We start from the raw sequence: 24,457 nt of genomic DNA on the forward strand, positions 1-24,457 counted from the left end.
ACATTTGACACCCGATGTGGTAATACATTTACCCCCAATCGTTCATTCTTTATACCTATGCGTGTTGTATACATATAATGTGATTGTCAATGGATTCGTTTATTATTCATATATCATCTGATTAGCAAATTGTGCAGGAAAAACTCATAGTTATGACTATAGAAATCCAGTATATATATATAGATACACGTAACCTATTTTTTAAAAACAATTATCATATGTACTAACTTCAGCTGTTAGACGGTAGAGACTTGGCCCCTCTCCCTTGATAGTTATACTATCTATGTAAAGCTTAAAATCAAATCCTAAATATTGTGTTTACAAAATTATATGTTATGAATATAATAATATGAAAAATCCCCCCCCAAAAAAAAATCATAGATCCGCCACTTCAACCTTGGGATAATGTGAATAAATTACGTTTATGTGTATGTTATATACAGACGTATATAAGTTTAGTAAAAAAAGGCAAAGGAAAATAAGAAAAAAATCCAATTCATCATATAGGTACGTCAATTACGTTCGACTTACTATCGAAAACGCCACTGCACCTAGAGTTCAACAAAAAGCGCTCAACCCCGAAAACAAAATTAACGAATCTGTATAAGATTCGAGCATTAGATATTATGACTATTATTACAATCTTTCTGTACCTGTATACTATTGTAGATTCGTAGCCCCTCTCCGGCTACGTAATCGTCTTCGTCGGCGGCGGCGGTGGCAGCAACGGCGGCGGCCGATCCAGAGGATATATACCTACAGTTCATCCGTCCGTCCGTCCACTGAACACGCTACAGTGCTGTTGTATCGCTGGTCTGATAAATACACGCTAGCTACAATATACATAGTTATACGACGGCATTAAACAGTGAAAATATAAGATAAATATTTACAGTCGGTATATCGCACGCTCGAGTCGAGCAGTCAGTTTTCCGCGGGATAGATTGGATCGTTCCTTTTTTTCCGGGGGCAAGCCTGACTATAGCGAAACCGTCGATTCTCTTCACGTAAGTGTTTATTTCGTATTATTATCACTATTTTTATTTTATATTTATAACACATTTATAAAACACATCGTATTCTTCTGCTATTCTACAGATCAACAGATCATTACTTACATAATTTATTTTTAATTTTTAACTCACTTAATGTACTGTTTGATAAAGTTTTGTAGCAATGCATAAAAATATACACCTATAGATACTTTCTGTAATTGGAAAAAATAAAATGTTCCTTACAAGTATTGCTTATAATGCTTATATTACAATTAAACTATTTTTTCATTGTTTATTACTTGTGTATAACTTTACAAGTACTATTATTGAGAACATAATATATGGATATATGATATTATGCTCAATGATGCTACCTAATAAACTAATGTACTTTTTAAAACTTCCTAAAGGTGATATATATTTATTAAGATATCTGCTTAAAAACATAAATAAATTAAATAATACAAGTAATAATCATTTATAACTATGCGAACCGAACATAATAGTCAAAACCTAATGTTTTCCCAGGTAAAATAAAGTTAATAATCTTAAGATATTCATGTTATATTATATATAATAAATAATCAAAAATTTTTTTAATTTAAAAATTATTTTCTCTTATAAATTCTATTACGTTTTATACAAAGCAAATAACTAATTCTGCCAGTGAATACAAAATACGATCAATTTAACTTTACTCACATTTAACTGACCGTTTGAATAACGTTCGATTAAGAGAAGTGAATACTGGACTAACACTTTTGTTTGAATTTATATGGGCACGTAAAATAAACAAAATCGAACTAGGTCGCAGTTATATCAATAGAGTCTATTATAGAGACTATTAAAATGAAAGATTTATCTGAAGTACGTAGTAATCATTAGGGTATACTATTGATATTATATACCGTCACGACGATATTTTTGTTTTTAACATTAAATAATTTGACCGAGTTTTACTTGCTTACTTCCGTCAAATTAAATACACACAATGTATCCGTTTTACCGATGCAGTGAGAACACCTAAGACCTAATCATCATGGCGAGTAAACATAAGGTCGTCGTGGACCGCTAGAGCCACTAATTGATTGTATTAGTTGTAATTACTATTCACAGCTATTTTTTTTTACATTGTGTACAGTAGATACTGATAAAGTATATTAATAAGTAGTAATGAAATTTAAACTCGTTCAAAACTACTGGCAAACGAAATAGACCGCATTACTTATAATATATGACTGTACAAATTATTGCATTCAAAATGTGCAGACCTGATGAATATTGACGAACGTGTATGCCTACTTATTATTCGAATTAATATAATAATATCAGGAGTGTTCAGGTATTCCAAGCGTAACAATCTCAATCAAATGATTCATACATGTCAAATTTCCATCACAACATAATATTATATTAACGTGTTCCTTTTGTCCGACCAACTGCATGATCTGTTCACATAACGGAAACAGATACGATTAAATTATTATAGCGTGAGTTTAATGTGTGAAAACGTACACTACATGCTACATATACATACTTATACATGAATACACGATTACTTAAAAATTGTCACACATTTTATTTTCTCTATTATTTATGTTCAAAAATCATTATGCGTGGTTCTCCCATAATTTTTGTAAACATACTTCGAGTCATTAATAAAATAATTATATTTTTGTTTGGCGTTACGGTTATACTTATACACTAATAGACAATATAGCAAACATAGTTTCAAAATTGAAAATTGTTATAATCACTATCTAGGCCATACAAGCAGTTTATATCAAAACATCTGTAAACATGGCTTATGATGTGATCATTTTTTAACAATTTAAAATCTACTTACTAATGTTTAATAGTTGATTATTATTTTATTAAAAAGCAATTTGTTTTCACGATAATATCGATATAATAGTATAATTTTCTGTTTAAAAAATGATATTTTTAATGTATGTCGTAGGCCTTAACTTATATGTTATGCTATACAATTATAAAATTTATTTGACCTTATGTTTGTCACTATTCTACTGAGTTCTCTTAGTTGTGTTCTAAAATTTGTTTTTTTAAATTATTGATTTGACAAATATTGTATTTTTCAAAGTTATTATTCAAGGTGAGTAGAGCGATTTTGTTTCTAACGAATATTATATTAATAAGTATTAACACTATACTGAACAAGATTATAATTATAAAATGTACTATACGTCTTATTGAGCAATGAAATTTTTTACCTACATAAATTGGACGAATGGCTAATACTCTATAATATGATAAACAAATTATGTAGATATATTAGGATTTAGAATTATATTGTATAGGATAATAATTCTCATATGTTCATATTAACAATGAAGCTGTCCATAATACTTCATACATATTATAGGTACGATATAAATATATGCATAGTATAATAATGCTACTCAACTGAATTATTCTGGGTGGTCTACAAACGATTTAGAAATATATGTCAAGAATAACTTAAACAGCACAACTTATTCGATAAGTGGCATGCATCTTACTTATGCACTCTCGAAATAATCATTTGTTATACATTTTAATTCTAGTGAAAACTGAAAAAAAAATGAATAACTAATTGACAAAAAAATTATTCTGAGTAGTACATACCAATGTAGATTTAATCAATTTATAAACTAAAATTATATTAATAATCGATATCATGTATAAGTCATACGTATTATTATCATTGATTATAAATAACAGTAGTAATAGTATTTATAATCAATGGTATTATATTACTACACACGTTGAAAAACTGATCTAATGTACACGATTTATCTACAAAGAATAGATATTAAAGACGTGATGTAAAGGAACATAAAATATAGAATGGTTAAGGTTATTGCAATTTATAAAACAATTCATAATGGAACTAATGACGAAGTTTAGTTTTTCGACAAAAATAACAAACCCGTTGAGGCGTTAGTTATGGAAGACACTTTTATTATTATATATACGGGTAATACAGATTTTTTTCAAAATCGTTGTACAGATGGTGTAAAATTATTATTAAGCGTTGTAGTATCATATAATACATAAATCATTCAACCAAATGAAAACGTAAAATATTTATTATTATTTATCATTGTTGTTTGTTGTTATAATTACACCTGATTCGCATTGCCTCTTTTTGAATGCATATTAGAAAAAAACAACGTAAGAAATAAAAGGTGTCACGCTAATTTTATTATTATTTTTAAAATTAGATACAAGTGTACAACACTGTTGAAAAACTAAATTCCTATACAATATAATTATATACGATATATATTAACACACACACAAATAAATATATTATTTCTATAACAAACAAAATGTATAGAGCAGTAATATTTATTTGAAAATAGATATCTAGATTGACAGAAATATGTTACGCGTTGGTATAATCATAATATGAATAGAAAAAATACCGTCGCTGATTGCTGTACATAGGTACCTAGATGTATACATCTATGAATAATACACCGATCATTTTACAATAAATTTTACTCTCCCGAATTAAACCGTATTATTAAGACAAATACAAACGTTTTTAGCAATAAATATAGATTATACTCTTGAATCATAACAGCATCTATAATGTAATATCATGTATAATAATATGTCTTGACCTATATCAAAACTTTTTTATGATTCAATGTGAAAATCCAACAAATATAGTTACATTTTATTACTCTCGAGGAACAAACTAATTTCTCTTTCTAGTTTTATCCCCTCCCGTAATTGAACTTTACCCATGCGCGCTTTTGGAGACGTATGACTTATACAAATATAAAAAAAATTATTATAATTATTATAATCCAGAATGTAAACACTAGCACAGTAGTACCATATAATTTACTTAAAATTTGAAACTACTCGTAAAACCAATAATAATATGTGTTCTGTAATAATAAGTACATAATATTATAGGTACCTTATAATTTCAGAACTATTCGAAGGCACATCCGTAGGTACACGCGAAACCGTAATAATAACGGCACGTACTTCCATCGCAAAACAAACGAAACTGACACACGTCCATTATAAAGTTAACTCCTCTGTTCGGGGTTTGCGGTACCGCGAGACGCATCGCGGTGTATTATGATAATAGTATATAATAACAATAATAATATTATTATGCCAACCGCAGCAGAACGTAATGAAATCGCGGTCATCGGCGATAGCGTATAAACTATACATAACCGATGATTCCACGCGGTTCTGCACATGCTATAACAATTAACATTATACACACCTGAACAAGTTATAGTCACGTTGCGATATGTATCATAATTTTGCGCACCTAATCTTTTGAAAAACGTTACGCGTGATTGATTTTACTTTACTTAAGAGCTAAGATTTAATAACACGACACCAGTGATGGCGATGAGTAATATTTTTGCTACACATAAAGTAACATTTTTATTTTTTAGTTTTTCGTAATAATTAGTAGACTACGAGCATTGACCAGTGTGAGCTATTTGCATTATTGTTGTATTCACTATAATACTATATGACAAATAAAATTACTAAAATAATATTTATATTTCATTGAAATTAATATAGCCTAATGCCTAAATTATATTGTATAAAAAAAAATATAACACGATGTACATTTGTATACCTCACCGTAACCATCTATATCCAAGTCCATTTTTTCTGAGGTCGGGGCAGGTGCTTTTTTAGACTTCAATACCACGTAACGTCTTCACACTATCGTCAGTATTATTCAAACGATTGATAAATATTTTGAAATCGTTAAATATTATCTACGCCAAACATTGGTAAAAAAATAGAAACAATAAGAAGAGTATATCTACAAAGATTACGACGTCATCATCGAATATTATATATTATCTACTATAAATAAATTATAATATTGATAGATTTATTTGAAAACCATAGAACCGGACGGATATTTATAGTGGGTATTTTAAACGTGCCGTGTAGGTAAACGTTTTGTTTTTTTTTTTTGAAAATTAAATACTTTGTTGACATGTGACGACAAACCGCCGTCAGCGGCTTCGACCTGTATATATATATACACATCTTTCTAACATTATAATACAAAGTCTAAAATTACGTTTTAAATTGTATTATTATAATTTAACATTTTAAGTATAATGTCTACGAATAAATAAATTTATTCACAGTGCAGGAGAAGTGCTCGTGTAGTCGTACAAAATCGAGATTTTCGAGGGGGAAGGGGGGACGCGGCCGACTGCATGTTACTGGTCAATCGCTGTTATTATATATAGCGACGTTTTAGGCGCGTATAGCGTGTGTGCGATTATCGTTTGTGTTGATATAATAACGACGGTAATTATTTATTATAATTCGACGACGGAATCGCGCGTGCGGCGCCGCCGGGTAAATGTTGGGCCGGTACGAAAAACGATCGGCCACGCGACCTACCCGACGACGAGTGCACCGCCGCCGACGTTACGCGCAGTTTGCGCGGTGATCGGCGACCCTGACCTATGCGTGACGGACGGTCGTGTCCCTCCGGTCACGAGCGTTGTGTCACTCGCGGCTCAAACGAATACCAGGGTCCCATCCGCGCGACTGTTCGTTTCGCGAAAATCGTGCGAAATACACGGTGGCGTGCAAAAAACAACAGTAATACAATAATAATTAATAATCATTGTAATACACGTATACAACATGTATTATTATTTTAACAAACATAAAATATCGCGACAAAACATAATGTAAACGACAGCACATCTGACATCCCTATAAGAACACACAAAAAAAAAAAAAAAACAGAACACAAACCAGCCCTTGTACAATGGCGCAAATGTGTAATAACTAATACACTAACGTTTTCGCATTAAAAACTAACAATCAACCCCCGATAAACAACGAAATATATTATATTTAATCCGTAAAAAATAATAATCTAGGCGACAGCTTTAGGTGTAGGTACAATATATATATCATCTGTGAAGCATAAATTATAGTACTAATAGGCTGACATTTTCCTTTAAAAGCTCAAAATTATTACTTATATTATTATTTTATGTATATAGATTTTTTTTAATATATATGTAAGTAAAACTTGTTTTAATAATTCTTACCAACATGTGTTTGCAGCGAACAGAAATTTTAATATGATCATAAAACGTATGCGTATCGTGCCTGAAAGAAAAATTATATTAACAATAATAAAATAAATGCTGCCGACGTTACCGTGTATAAGTACAGTGCACGTTGACCACTGTTGTGGCAAATCTTTCGAAATGTTCTCTGCCGTAACACCGCATCAACGATGAGTGATTACCCGACCGCGTTGTAAATTATTATACCATATTATTGTATTAAATTTTTGCCACGTCTTTATGTATACTATGCTGATCGTCACAGTGCATTGTGATCTGAATTCATGGGTATATATAACGGGAACCAGTGGAAATGACAAGCAGGCGTATAAAACGTTACTGAAATAATATTTAATAATATATAATATGTACTGTTAAATATTTCGCGATTTTCGTGCCTAACATAGTATGAACCGAATATTATGCTAATCGAACGCTTTTTCGCAAAATTATTACGGATTATTATAATTATTACCAATAGTATAGTAATACTATGGCGCGGGAGAAAGACGTATATGTTTCTATTATAATATCAATTACCTATCAGTTAGGTATAAGTATTTGAAAATTTTGTTTTTTATCATCACCGCACTTATAATAATATAGTAGCCAGTAGATTTATTGTATTTATATCAAATAATACAACCACGAGACATTACAATTTGTAACTAATAACTATATATATTTATTTGACGACTTGCATAGGAACTTTCAAACTTCGTGTACCCGGGGGTGAGTTAAGTGGGAAAGAGGCCGCTACAGCCTCCCCCTAGTTAACTCACTCGTAATTACTTCATCATCAAACAATTAAAACATTTTTCCACCACCGTTTGTCCACTGTCCGTTCGCAGTACGAGCATTCTAGTGTAGTAGATGATAATAAAATACCCGTAGATATGGGTATCTTTTTTCTCACACAACGCATTGTATAATATTATACAATATAAGTGTACCTGCAAATATTTTAATTACTAAATTAACACGAGCAAATTGAATTATGTGCACAAAAGATAATCTGCAGTGCATTGTATATAAAAAAAAATATTACGGTACTTAAAATTAATTCAAATATCGTAGTTTTTACAGTTACAAAAGCGGCGAGATTTCTGCACGCTTTACACAATTATAAATCGTTTGCAGTGCAGTATTAGTAAATTAATTATTTTTGAACTCGTTGTGATCTTACTGCATGATGAGTTCAAACAATAGTACGCTTACAACGCATTATGAGATTATACACGAGAATAACAATTGTTTTTTTATTTGTTTTCCAGCTAGAGTGTACTAATATGAACGTGTTCCGGATTGTTGCGCTTATTAGCGCGCTATGCATAAACGGGAACTTGGCGTTCACATCCGGCGATGATAAGTTTATAAAAAAATACGCCATGATGAAGGTACGGCACACACACACACACATAATATATAGATATGTATGAAATATTATTACACGTGTTTTGCAAATGACGTAAGATTAAAACAGTGATGGATATATAAAAAAAAAACGATTACTTCCTGAGTCCGCACGCATTAAACGAGCAATTATTATTCTTGCTATATAGTTCGACGAATAATAACAATATACTTTTTTTAATTTCAAGTATTTCACACGTGTGACATACTGAAATTACCATCGACTGCACCGTCTAAACAACTGTATATATTCAGACATTTAGTATTTACTGTAAATATTGTACGGTTGTCTGCTTAAAATGTGAAGTTAAATAGTTGAAATAATTGCCAAACACTATTAAGTATAATATGACGTTTAAAAATATAAAATATCTATATACATTACCTGTACATTAGTACATATAGCAATCCAATTTTATAAACGAACGTTAAAATTCCATAATTCTAACAACTATTTATTCCAGTGTTCCTAGTTTTAATAAGCTATAATTTACAAAAAGTTAAAATTATAATAAATACCATTTTGAAATGAATAATTATTTATTACTGAAACCCATAACGTATCAATATTAATTTTATATATTATATTGTATACTAATATTATAGGCATATAGCCGTGTAATATTAAAATGTTAATAAACATAAATATAGGTATGATACAAAATATTTCCTGACTCGTAAATTATTATTGTTATTATTATTATTATTACAGTTTTAACAGTGTGAGGTAGAATAAATTAAATATAATTTATGTTATTTTTTTTTAATAGCATAAACGATAAAATATGATGGGATAAATTATAAAATACTTTACCGGGTAATTGTTTTACGATTAATTAAGATTTTATTTTTTAAATTGTTCAATCGCTATTATAACCGGTCTATTGGCTATTCAACTATTGTATACCTATGGGTAATATCAATGACTAACAGTAAATAATACTAGATATATAATTTAACGATAAATATTTTTTTGCTATATATTATGTCATTTATGCATCCCATGTAGGTTTCCCTGTAGTTATTATAATATATTTTATTGAAATTCAAATTCAAATTTCAATTAATTGTATATTAATAAGAAAAAAAGATCGAATGCTTGTAATAATTTTTCTTTCAAAACTATACCCAAATCTAGTTTTTAAATTGTAAAGCAATTATAAAATGTGATTATTTTTTTGTGATTGTTTCTTGTAAAATTTGGTTTATCTATTATTCACTCCATTCATCAAAACGACTAATTTGTTACTAAAAAATTATTCACACTCTGGTGCCCATCATCATATATTTCATAAACCTAACCATAATAAATATGTATTAACAAATACGAATAGATATTAATCAATATAGTGATTGCATTACTTAGTAGATTATGTAAGTGGAACTACCAAACAAACCCTTAGCCAATTATAATTATTTATGAAGATTCTTCTTTTTTTCTAAAATAAAAACCATTTAAACCTTTTTAAATCGTTGAAAATCCTTCGACCGGTAAAATAATTAGCATTTAATTCAGACAACGTTCAAAACGCTACGTTAAGCGCCTATAATTATGTATATGCACATAGTGACATAATGTACATATGTTTATAATGTACATATGTTTATAATGTACAGTACATTATAAACATATATGATTACACACTCGGTAAGAGCGGGAAATTAGCGGTTTGAATGGCCTATTTTATCATGTAGGTTTTTTTTTTAATGTTTCAATATCGTTAAATACGTATCAAATTATCAATAAAATACAGAAGTACTGGTCTCATTGATAACTTTGTATAGAATCAATTAAAAAGCACTTGAGTGATAATTTTTTCTTTCAAATTTGAGTTGCAAGATATACATAAAATAATTACTATCTTCAAAATAGTACTTCTGTATAGCCCAAAAATTAAGTATCCATAATACGCGTTAATAGAAAAAAAATGACGCAAATTTAAGATTTAATTATCGTTCTCCTACAAAATACCAAGAAAAAGTGACAATATATTATTATAATAATACTAATGCCTTCTGATAATCACACCGATCCGATAACACATATTACACTATTTCATCAGGTGTACGAGAACTGTTTCGGGCCGGAAGTTGTGAAAGAAGTTCGGAAGGAAATGAAAATCGCTACAGCTAAGTGCAACGGCAATATGCCCATGAGTGTGCCGACGCCCAACATAGGCTCTTTGAAACTGGCTGCAGCGCCGTCGAGTATACACGAATTTAGCAACACACACCACCAGCAGCACCAGCACCAGGCAAAGCCACAAGAAGAACAAACGCCTTACAGCAAGGCGCAGCCTAGTGGTATCGACATAACGAAACTTCAGCAAGCCATTCTCGCCGGATACAACAAGCACCTGGTGAGTAATGCTATTTTTTTAAAATAAAAATAATAATTGGCAGATGAGTATCTAGATAGCTTCCGTGTGTGATATAAATTCAAAGTTAATCTTTCTCAGTTAAAAAATATAATATTAATAAGTAGTATAATATTCTAAATTATTTTTTACCTTGCCTAGATTATTACAAGACAATTAATTATATTGATGTATCATCAGTGGCGTATTTGAGGGGGAGGGGACAATTGGGATATTTGCGAGAACCGACATTCGCACTACTCTTTGAGCTACAGTGTGGCGTAGCGTTAGTCATTGATTAGAGCTGCGGTTAAGCACCGTCCGGCATTGCTATAACTATCGGATGGGTGACCACCCCGGGTTCAAAGTGACGAAGCCTTGTCCTACATAAAACAAAACATGGTCCACAAACCTTCCGTAACAAATAACCAACAACTAATAGCCATAGTTTAAAATTAGAGGTTTAAAAAAATAAGACATATACAAAGTAATTATATAAAGGGGGCACTATTAAATGATCCTACGTCATTGGCGGTCATTGGCTCGTTGTCAACTTCCTGGTGGTTATCGGTTGCACTTCGTCGACCCGAACAAGTTCATTCATCGTCTACTATTCGACATCCGGCATTATGGTGTAACGGTGTCTGGTCACACAAAGCGGCCCTTGCAAAGGCCCGCCTTAATTATTTATAAGTTTCACATGGGACCGGACTTTGGACTGTCAGCGTTAAGACTACTCGTCAGACTGTCCACGGCCCAAGACCTCGTGCACGTTTACAGTTTTTCGAACATTTTTGATTTGACAACCACCCTTAGTCATGCCTTATATATTTGGTTTCTCGACAATCGGTGGTTTCTCATCGAAACAAGTAAAAACACGTTCGTACCGTTGCTGTAGAACTATTCACAGAGTCGTGGCTTTCGAACCTTGTTTCGGTTTGATAGATTCTTAAGCAAATAGATATCACTTTATCCTGAAATATTATATTATTTCACGATTAACACGAAGTAGTTCTGTTTTAGTTTCGCTTACCGTTAAAACCCGTCGTTGAATTCTGCTCTTCCGTTACGGACCACAAAGTTATAATATAATTCGGTTGACGAGATCGGGAGTAATAACAATGGTTTATATTCTAATTCGAGTAATAGACCATCAAAGCATATGTGTCATAATATTGTTCTTAGCAATCATCAGACAAGTCGGTAATATTTAGTTAATTCTGTTGCTTTATTTTGTAATTATCCTCTAATTATTTTAGATTATATTTTTAATATTATAACATTTATTTATAAATATGTGTCACGCAAATGAATAATAGCGTTCCATATTTTATTCTATTATATTTAATTAAAGTATATTAATTGTAAACTTATTTACGAAAGTAAATATTAGCAAAAATAATACATTTTAAGAGTCACAACAGTATAATTTATTCATGTCAAATATATAATAATATATTTCGAAATTGTAATTAAATTGTCAATATTTAATATTAATAGTGTTAAAATAAATATTTTTTTTAAAGTAAAATATGTTAAAAAAAAAAATTAAATCATACAAGTTTAAAACAGAAGAGGTCTAATTTAAATATGATTATGTAAATATTTTAACACTTAAATACATTACAAAAAAATCTATAATAGCTATTATAACATTACTAATTAGTAATTAATTACTTTATTATAACATCAAATCTTATTTTTCTAAAGTTTATTTTACCTCCCAATAAGTCATTTAGCAAGTACACATTACGTTTAATGATACCAAAAATAAAAACAACGTATAAAATTCAAATTGTATGATATATCGCGTAATTATATAGGTATATAAATATAATATTATCTCGTACTGCAAATGTGTTTCATATTTTTATTATCTTTGAGTTGGACATTAATAAAGTCAATGGACATAATGTTTTATAACAAATTAACAGGAAGTCGTTACGCATAATAAAAAACGTGTGCAAGCAACAAACATATAGAAATAATTTCAAAATAACAATCGTTACAATGGTAAAAAAAACTCGTTACCTATTCAAAAATTCAAGAATATATTATATATTATACTATAAAATAATTTTTCTGTGATCTAATTATAATTTTCTAAAATATTATATTTTCTACATGACTAGCATACAAATTGGAATATCATATTTAATGATAAGAATATTATCTATGGTGTCTCTTAGACGTTAGGCTATTATTGTTATGATTCAAATTAATAAATAATATATATACACAGAAAGTCATAAACATTTTAAATTATGTATATTTTACATATAGTTATAAACTAATAACTCACTTTAAAATCGAAATATTAATAAGAACCTATGAAGTACCTTAGATATTATTCTTGCTTTAAAGTTTTATAATAGGTCAATTTACTTTAATATTAAAGTTAACAGCATAAAATTGATTCTGTTAAACACGAATTACCATGCCTAAATAGTGTAACTACTCCAATTTATTATACTGTACAATTGTAAGACAAACCTTTGTAGTTGAAACATTTTACTCAATATATAGAAAAAAAAAATGTAAAACTAAGACTAAATTTAGTAATCATTTTAAAACCTTACTATGCACAGCAATAAATACAATTTAAACAATATATAGATCTAAATAGATAGTCAACTACAATATGATGGTCTATTGGTCTCTAAGGTCCCAGATAATACATAAAGAATATATTATACATACATGGTAAATTTTATGTAGGTACGCATGAGGTAATTTTTTTTTGTTAGATGATGTTTGTGTTCCATAAATTACATTTTATAATTTAAACCTCTTGTACTCAGAAAAATATCTATTTTATTTTATTACACAGTCACCTTTGTTTGTAATTTCAATTTTCAATCTTAAGTATTATATAATTTGTAAATTTTTTTTATGAGTTGAGACAAAAATCAAATAAGTGGAATGTTAGAGAATTATTTTAGCCTATAGATATAGTACGTACTATATAGGCTTACTTAATTTTAAATGCGTAAAAACAATAACCATTGATTTAATATTTAATATTTTAATATATTACATATAATATGCAAAATACAATTTAAAAATAATTTTCTTTCTCGAAGTATATAATTAAAAACTCAGGTAGATACTGTCTATCTCTATAGTAATTATTTTAAACGAAGTTGCGTGTTTCTTTTATTTGTATACCTTATGAAAATATCTATAAAATATTCAGTTTTGTATTTTTTGTTAGTTATAAAAAAAAAATAGTTATCAACTTTTATATTCAATTATAACATTAATTCATTACTGAGTATTGTATACAAATTCTTTACACAAAAATCTAAAATATTTAATAATAGACAATAATGAACAACTATTAAATAAGGCCAATACAAAACTTAATAAGCTCGTAAACTATATTACGTGTGTGTAATTATAATAGATATGTTAACTTATTAAAACATTAAATGTTTCCATACGATATTATTATTTGGTCAATATCGTCTCACAATCGTTATATTTTGTACTTACATTGATTAAATATTATGTTAAATAGTTGCAGTTTATTTTAATGATGTTCATTTTGTACTTTCTCGCATAACAATAATAAATTATGATTTATTACATTTTAAATAAATGCTATTAAAATATTCAACAAAGGAAAATATTTATATTTACATAAATTAATTATGAATAAAATATAACGTAGACCAGTTATAAAATATAAATTTAATAATGTAATAAAGTAGGCCAGTGAGGTAATTTAATATCACAAATTTTATATGAAATATCATGGAATTAATATAACTATTTACTTAAATAAATATATCATTATTATTTATTACCTATTTCATCTATCTGAGAAAATTGTAGGTATTTAATAAGCAAACTGTTATTATTTTATGTACCTAACACATTTAATTCTATAAATTAATTAGTTGTTTAAAAATTAACTTAAGTTATTAGCTAACCCACTTGATTATAACATTACAATGGGTTTTAAAACAATAATATATTATTAAATAAATTGTACTTAAAAATTGGTTTAAAACAATGTGCCTAAATCTGCTGCTAACATTGGCTGTATGATTATACCGTTTTACTGTTTTGCAACTTACCTAACTATATCCCTGCCTTGACTTTTTATATGTAAAAATACTTTTTTTCGTACGTTTTAATATATTGTTCAATTTATTCATAAGGAATCGTAAAATAATTTAATTAAATGTAACCAATTTATTTATTGTAGATATCTGTAGTAACTAGTTTGATCTTTCTGTCCAGTCAACGAATTTCGGTTTACTTGAAGGTATAGGTATATAATATATAATATACTATTCAAATAATATAATTGGAAAATTATAATTAACAAGTAAAATATGAAACCACAACCAAAAATATCTGAAATGAATAGTAACATTATTTCCTTTTGGGTTTAGCTTCGTTACTATAATATAAGTAAAACAATAGTTTGAAATGCATAATGCACCAACTGGATTTCACCACCCACGCAGTGTTAAGTGAGAAATATTATATATTCCAAATGTAATTCAATTTTACCTTTTAAATCTCATTACGTAAGCAAATGTAATAGCAATATAATATTATATTATTATTATAAATTCTCTAAACATTTTTAAAAAAAAATCACGATAATATTTGGGAAAATTAGAGCACTTACGCTTATCTATTATTTATATGTATGCCTGTTGGCTGTTATTATTGATTCGTATCGATCAGTATCAGAGACGGACAAATTTTGTTTTAAAAATAGTAACAACGTGACACTGTAGATTTTTCTCGCGCTTTTATTAGCCCAATTCATTATGCTTAGTAGGTACTTATACATCATAGTATTATTATATTATGTAAACGTAGCGTGTCCTGCCGCCGTGCCGCTGGTGTCGTCATCTGCATCGCACGTTCCCGCGCATGAGCATATCCGGACGTATCCCTTCCACGCGGAAAAATAATAATTTCCGTATACAGTATGTGTCACCTTAGCGACACCGCTCGATTCGTACCAGGGTCCCATGAAACGTCACACCGGGCTCGTTTCCTTTTCGCATCGATCTGCAAGACGATTACCTGTGCGAACCTCTGTTGTATTTTAAACAACTCGTATTATACGATAACACCACGACGGTTGGGCTGTCAAACTGGGTAAGACACAGTCCCTCGGTAGAATATATAATTTTTTGACCAGGCGCGATCAGCCTCACAAACACTGTTTTTAATTTAATAATAATGGATTTACGGATTAATCATAAAAATACCAACAGCCCGCAGTATTCCTATTTACCCAATAGTCACACTTCCATAAACGATGATACGACATATATAACTTATCTTTATACATATTTATAAACAAATTTAAATTCCCATGCTAATAGACTTGGAAATTACTGAACTAATTCGCATACATATTCCTTAAGACTTGTTAAATGTTCGTTTTTAACCCCTATATGCCTTTGAACGGTTCAATGCTCGAGCATAAATTTTGTTTTAGCTTACGAAAATCGAATATTTTTCATTTATTCATTGGGTTACCTTGGTTAAAGAAATAAAAGAGATTTTCGTATAATCTAATTACGTAAAGGTATATGAATCTATTTAAATAATTTTGAATTATTCTTAGAGCCATCAGAAAAATTTAGAAAGGAGTTAGATATGTTCAAAAATATATATTAAGTGCTATACCCAATCCACTACAGGCAGGTTGCTCACTTAAGTCAAATCGGTTCACAAAGCGAAAAGCGAGGTACACCGACGCCGATTTTCCCGTGAACTGAGATACACCTATTATACGTATGTATATAGCGCTGTATTTTATACTTGTCCAGTTTTTCGTGGGCAAAGTGGAGTATTACAATTGGTAATCTATAAATCAATGCTATTAAAACCCGTTATATTAGAGCTTCAAAAATAAAATAGACAACTGATTGTTCTAAGACACAAAATGTGTTGAGTTTTTTTGCAATTATCAGGGTTAAAAACATTGCAATGAACGTTTTATCGAAAATAATCGTGCGAATTGTCTGTATATGGTAGAATATTAATCGACAACTTTTGAATTTTAACTAAGCACGATATTTTAAACGCAAATGCGTGAACGGTACCCCTACCCTCTTCTAACTGTCAAATTGTTTGCGTGCACTCGGTTAATCTACGCTATACCTGATAATAATTTGATATTAACCGCGATTTGATAGTTACACACGCGTGCGTTATATTGTTCAAAGAAATAAAACAAAACGATTTTAGAACCATCATTATCATACAAATTATACTACCTATAGAATATTTCTACGGTCTGTGATTTTATAAAACTGTATACCGCATTACCCACCTATGTGTCATATTTTATACAGCCGCTATATATTATAGATTGCATAAATATTTTATTATACTGATATTATATACGTCTCGCACGGTGTTTTAGCAGCAACAGTCCTCTCATCAGACGTATTCGCAGTCGGCATCCGCGGCATCAGCTCCGCATCTCCAACCACAACCGCAGCAGCAACCGCAACAACAGCAGTTCATCAAACCATGGACGTCGGGATCGTCATCACCGTTTTTGGACCAACAGCCGTCGTACATGACCAACGCTCTATTCTATCCACCTAACGCGGCATCGAACGCAGTCAACGACATGTATCTGCCGAGAATATCCTCTGTCTCACAACAGCCCTATCCCGGACCGTATCCAATGATGGCCGCCGGTCAAATGTACCAACCGTACTATCAACCATTCTTCCCCACACACCGGACTTCGGTAAGTTTAGCGGTGATTATGATAATACAGGGTCGTTATTAATTGTGTGTTATATTATAAAAACATTAGGAGTTTCAAGAACAGTACTAAAATATATTATTATTTTTTAATAGGTTACTATTATAAACGTTTCAAATGAATAATTAAAAATACTCTGTAAAGTATTTTATAATATATTACCTACTCATAATTAGCGATAAATAATCACTATGTAATATTTACGAATATATATATAATATAAATGTGTGCAGCCAATAAACGAACCAAGGGTGTGGGAAAGCACCACCTACAGGCTGCAGTAACTTATCTTCAACTGATCAGATCTTAGTTGGACGATTATTGTAGTTAAATATCAATTATCGGTAAAGTTTTTAATCACCAAAAAAAAAAAAAGAAAATATGGGGACCTTATTTGGCTTTTATTATACCTATATAGCGTTTACAGTTTTAACCAAATATCGCATATCTAAGTTTAGTCATTCGAGAGTTTTATGTTCCATTCGTATTTCGTCATAAACCAATAATGAATCAATAAATAATAATATAGGGTACCTAGTAACGCGTGTTTTTCAAAAAAAATATTTTTACTCTTTATATAGTTGGACTAACGGATTATTATATTAAAATTTAAAAATATACAATAAATTCGCAGTAGTTTATAAGACATTATATGTAGTACTTACATACTTTTTCACATTTTCTTTCCTTACATATATAATATATTTCAGTAAACAATCTATGCAAATTCTAGTGCATACGATTTTTCTTCGATCAATTCTCCTATACGTGTGCATTGGATGCAAATTTTAATCGTGAAACTTGCAGGAAACCTATAAAGTAAACTGTTAATGTTACTTTTATCGATATTATAGAGTTTAAAGGTTATTCGAATAATATATACTATACTTATACTTCGTATCTACAAACATTTAACTTGCCTTCCACGTCGTATGATAGTGTACCATTTTAGTCGTTCAAATTCACGAGATACTATATACTTGGATAATTTTCTCCAGTTTTAACATGTACATATTTTTTAAGTTAGTTACAGTTCAGTGACTTACCATTGTCATTCTACTAAGCACTAAGCAGTTTCATCTTATACTGAAGTTACTTCTACACAATATGCACCTACTCATAAATTATGTATATAAGTTCTAGCCTAATAGTCAATATATCGTTAAATTGGAGTGACATTTCCAGAACATAGACTTTTAAAGGCACTAAGAATGTGTTATCAATTTTATAATTACACGCTACCCCTAGACGATTTTGATTTCAAAATTATACAATATAAAATTGAATGATTTAAAAATTAAATTTAACTGCATTTCGTTTTTGATATATCAATACGTTATATTATATTATTATACATTTATATTTATCTTCATTCTTTAATATTAACCTAAAATGGTAATATATAATGAAAAAATTATTACAATAAAAAAATCAATAACTCTTTTATATTAGTTAGCAATGGGTAATAATTCGTATATTTCATAATGCATTTTTTGTACACGAAATCGGAAATTATAATACCTGTCACCGACAATTTTTTTAAGATTCAATTTTTATAACTTAAAAAATATTTAAAATATTATTTTGTATTATTCTAATACTATTCTTGTGAAATAGTAAAATTATATCCATGGAGACAATATTCGTATATATTCTATTTTTTTTTACATTGAAATCTATTTGAGTATTTTTTTTTATTATTATTACCTATGTAAGTCAATGTTTACTAAACCGAATAATTCAAGCGTGTAATACAAAATATAAAATATAAATTATATAAAAACAATATTATAAACCATCACAGTCTATAATATCCTATATACAATATATATATGTGTGTGTGTGTGTTCAAACCCTTTTCTCTTCGTTTATTTTTTTTAATCCGGTTAGGTTAAAACGGTTGTTATAGGTATAGGTTGCAAGGTGCAAGATGGCCACACTAATTTATCTTTATTTTTTGAGTGTGGATTTTGACCTATTTTTTTTAATATACGATTTCGTCAAAAATTTACAATTCACTTATAACATATTTATAAATAATAAACGGATCTGATAGAAAAATTATATACAAATTGACCATCGTGTTGCCCATTTACCGGTCATGCGTGCAGTGATTTAATAATAATCACGTTGTCCAAAAGGGAATAATGTAGATATTAAACTAATAAATATAAGGATAAGCTGAACGAATCATACGATCACTAAGACAGCTGTAGTACAAAATACAATTATTTTATACGCTTCGTTTGGAGACAAATTCATATTTAGGCTGGGCGAATGACCTTTTACTGCATAGATACGACAAATATATGAGACTAGAACTAGATACATGTTCTAATATATGAGTACACCTGTATTATACACATACAATCTCGGGTTCCTGTACTAAATATTTGTCCGGGCTCTTTATAAAACTCTACAAATACATTTCAACGGGCCCACGGGCACTTAAAATGGCTGCATCTGAGTTCTGTCCCATTTATAAAAATTGAATTTAAAGGTATACTAGTTCCGTCCCAGGTTTTTCTTAATGGATAATAAATTAATTCTGTCTTGTATCAAATATTTTAGAAATAAAAATGATATTTATTTCAGTTATTGCACCAAATAATCGAATTTAACAATATCTTATTATATAGAAATAAAGATAATATGTAATAAGATTTCAGTTAATAAAACTAAATAAACTTTTCAGTCGTTATTTGTGCGTTTACGTGTCATTTAATATACCTATTAAACATGGATACTATGTACAGTGAAAAAAGTAAAATTTTAATAATTAAAAATTAATTTAAATTTTGTTTTCATAAAGAATTGAATAATAATATTGAACGGTGGAAGTGTAATCAAATACAATGTAAAGTATATCTAAAAATTGGTAAGATAACTAAATTAATAATAATTTAGTTTTTATAATAAGGCATATAGGTACTTAAAATAATTTTTTACATTAGGAAAAAATAATAAATAATAAATAATAATAAATTAAAAAGAAAAGCTGTAAATGATATTTGTGAAAAACCAGCGAGACTTATTCATAAAGAACTTTCTAATCATGATGTTGATACAATTACCTCTAATGATATAAACTTAATTAGGAAAAATATCCGTCGTGCAAGATCTTCCATATTATCAATGTTACCCACATCCATTATTAGACGTTCATGAATTATTGAAAAAAACGACGATATATACAAATAATGACGAAATTTGTTTAATTATAAATGATCCAATTACACACGTTATTATGTTTTCTTGCAATACAAACTTATCTCATTTAAGTAAAATTAGTACTATTTATGTTAATGGAACCTTTAAATGTTGCCCAAAACAATTCACATAATTTTTTACTACTCGTGGATTAAAAAATTTAAATAATTATATTATAATTAGTATTTTTTTTACTGCCAGACAAAACTAAAAATACGTATGAACATGCTTTTAAATTTTTAAAACTAACTTTTTAATTTTGTCCCCTCCCATGGTTTCAACTCAAATATGCGCTTTCCGAAAAGTACGTAATATAATATAAATATTATAGGTATGTTATTTTATGCACGCCTTGTGCTATACGCTATAAGTAATAGGTATGCTCGGTGCCTATATGTATACCGCCGTCTTTCTTAACACCGTTGTCCACCTACATTAAACGTATGTATAATGAAACGATAATAGTATAATACACGCACATTTACCAGATCGCTGTTGAATAATTGCCGGATGCCGGTTAAACAATAAAAAAATTACTACTGGAAACGTGACTGGAAGCTTCGCCCGCGTTTCTACGTACCTATACGCTGTCGCACGACGACAAAAAAAAAACAAACCAAGTCTCTTATATTACACACAATCGCACACGACACTTGCGGTATAAGATGCAAAACATGGCCAGTCCTACATAATAAATAATAATATATACAAGACGGACACTATAGACATCGCTACAGACAGTCGTACGGTATATTATTATTATTATTATGAAATGGTTACGGGCCAAACATACTACGCATACTTACCGAAGATATTTAGATATATATCAGACACGACGTAGTAGGTTAATAAGTTTATGGTGGTGTATCGTACGCACGTTTATATTATTATTATTATCATTATTATACTTATACACAACATAATAATAATGGTACATCGGTACCCATGCGTTCGGAATGTCCCGTATGGCCGCACCGTATGGCGGACGTATTTCTAATGCGACTATATACCGAGTGGACACTTAACTATAGTTGACTATATAACTCTTATAAGAACTAGTTTCAGAAAAAACGGTTGAGCATATAGCAGATAAGCTTCGGTTTCGATCTAGGTCGAGTAGTCACTAGTCCGTATAGGTATCTACTTTACCTACTGGCTCCTATCTACTCAATATACCCATTAAACTATTTTCGCTGTTTTATAGTAAATTAACTTCTTAACTAGATCAGGATGTTTGAAATGCCCATGCATACGTATTCAATATTACCTTATTCGAGTTATTCGTCCCAATAATAATTATACAAATTAGCAAAATCTATCATCATTAACGATGTTATATTATTTACATTTTATTACTATGTTCCCAATAAATGCCTATACACGGTTATCATAAAAACAAAATAAACCTTCCCTGCAGACTGTAGATAATTTAAATTGAAAGAAAATGTGTTTCTCTCGAGAACAAAATTTAAAGACAAAAATGTGAACATAAAGTAAACAAAATTTAACACAACTTACTGCTGTGCCTTGACATCGACCAGCTCGATCATGTAGAGTATCTGGTATTTCGATAATAACGGGCTCATAAAACGCGTGACAGAGGTAGAAACCGGTAAGTCATATCAGCGAAGTCTCCAAATAGACATACAAATAATAATAAACACAATCGACTTATATATTAAATTAATAACGACGGGACGGGACCAAAGTAATCTAACGACCAGCGACGGTCTTGCCATCGCGTTTTTCCGAATCCTATAAGAAAATCGCGACCGCGTGCCTTTTACAATTATAATAAGACCATACTACCATAGCCACCTTTGAACCATTTTAAAAATGGTAATTTTGAATGGATGATTTGACATTTACAGAGAGTCGGAGGTTTTGACGTCCGTAACCAAATGGAAACGATGGCTGCCAAAATGACCGGCAAGATTCGAAACGTCACATGCGTTATGCAGGAACTTGGTTACGTAAGTATTTATTAATGTACTGCTGTGAATATGTATTTTGTTGATCATTCTATTAAGATGAATAAGGCGATGCCAACCTTTGGTAAATATGTACAAAGAATATTTTAGTTTTTAAAATTAAAAATAAACACAATTACATTTATAGTATTTTCTCAAATAAGGCTTAATTTAAACATGGCGTTTTGTATACAGCTCAATCAAAACATGGAACCAGACTATGAAAATATGAACGACAGAGTGATGAGGCTACCGATCGCCGAAGAACTTAAACAAGACATGGTCGACGGTATAACATATTGCAAAAAGTTTTCGGTAATATGCTCTTCATGAAACGACTATACATTTATAATTTATTTATATATATAAAATGTTAAATTGTTACGAAAGTCCGCATTTCGGAATCATTCAAAATTGATTAGAACACATTTATAAATTCTTTCCCCGTTAAGACATATACTTGTTTTTTTAGTTTTTTCCTTTCATATTATAATTTAGGTATTCAATAATTTAGTCACATATATAAAGACAATATACATTTATATGTATTTATATTATATATGATATGATATTGGAACTTACTATAAAAAATGTTATTATGGAAGTCATTCAATGTGCTCTGAACAGTTTTACAACTATAAATATATACGTTTATATTTAATTACATAATATAATATATATATACTTATTTATTATTTAATAATAATACATTTTTTATCATAAAACTTTTTAATATTTAATATTTGATTTATTTGAATTAAATATGGTATTTCTATATGTCTCAATAGATGTGTGTACCGGACGAGAGGAAAGACAAGTTCGCTAAAGAATTAGTGCGGCCAATGTTTTTTTTTAAATGCTATAAAGTACGTAAATGGTCTAGCACAAATGAAATGTATTTTATTTTAATATTGAATAATACTATTATTTATGTTCAATAATATAGCATAAGAAATTGGAGTCATGTATAATGAAGGACATCAGAGATCGTTACACGGCAGAAGAATTCGGCGAAGACAACATAGTGACGTCCGAACGATCTATGAGAAGTTCGCAGTACTTGGAGGATGATACTATCGAACAAACGGTGTTCGATTATATTTATGGAGACAAGTCAATAGACTTAGACGTTTTACTGTAAGCCGATCGTGTAAGTGTTTATCAGCAACGAAATGCTCAAATACGTCGTCTGTCACACGAAAGAAAACCTTATCATCTGCGTCCTATAGAAAGTAAAATTATATACATTTAGTATAATTTTTTTTTCATTATGTTTCCTTAAGATTAAGAAATAGCCTGTAAAAGATTAATTTATTATTGTGTACGTTGGTCCTGGTTTTAAAACGCTACTAAAGATAAGTAAAAAAAACCAGCAGTGACGTTTCGATACCAGGACGAACTCTCAATCAGAAAATGTATGTATTTATTTTAATTTGTCAAACCTATTATAATTTATTTATTATACATTTATAAGTAATACTTGAATATAAATATATATTATATACATATACATACATACCTATTTGTATATTTTAATTTAAATTTATTTTCCACACATATAAGGTGTTACATTATAACATTGTAACTGTTACAATAGGTATCAAATATTTGATATCAGTATTGTTGACATTAAAAAGAAAGTTTTTGGTGA

At 29.4% G+C, this 24,457-nt stretch overlaps 1 protein-coding gene across 2 annotated transcripts; it reads left to right on the forward strand.

Moving 5' to 3' along the window:
* The first annotated feature begins 786 nt into the window (after positions 1-786).
* On the forward strand, positions 787-24,312 carry LOC113553654. Of its 2 annotated transcripts, none has more exons than XM_026957103.1 (8): positions 787-1,007; positions 8,371-8,493; positions 10,573-10,869; positions 17,273-17,608; positions 22,708-22,809; positions 23,002-23,121; positions 23,595-23,672; positions 23,753-24,312. In XM_026957103.1, exons 2-8 carry the CDS (start codon positions 8,386-8,388, stop codon positions 23,945-23,947), a joined length of 1,236 nt encoding a protein of 411 aa, XP_026812904.1. In that variant the 5' UTR covers positions 787-1,007; positions 8,371-8,385; the 3' UTR covers positions 23,948-24,312. The 2 variants fall into 2 exon arrangements, with proteins under 2 accessions (XP_026812904.1, XP_026812905.1); XM_026957104.1 differs by having other exon boundaries at positions 17,276-17,608.
* Positions 24,313-24,457: the final 145 nt, after the last annotated feature.

This window comes from Rhopalosiphum maidis, chromosome 2, assembly GCF_003676215.2.
Source record: "Rhopalosiphum maidis isolate BTI-1 chromosome 2, ASM367621v3, whole genome shotgun sequence".
NCBI lineage: Eukaryota > Metazoa > Arthropoda > Insecta > Hemiptera > Aphididae > Rhopalosiphum > Rhopalosiphum maidis.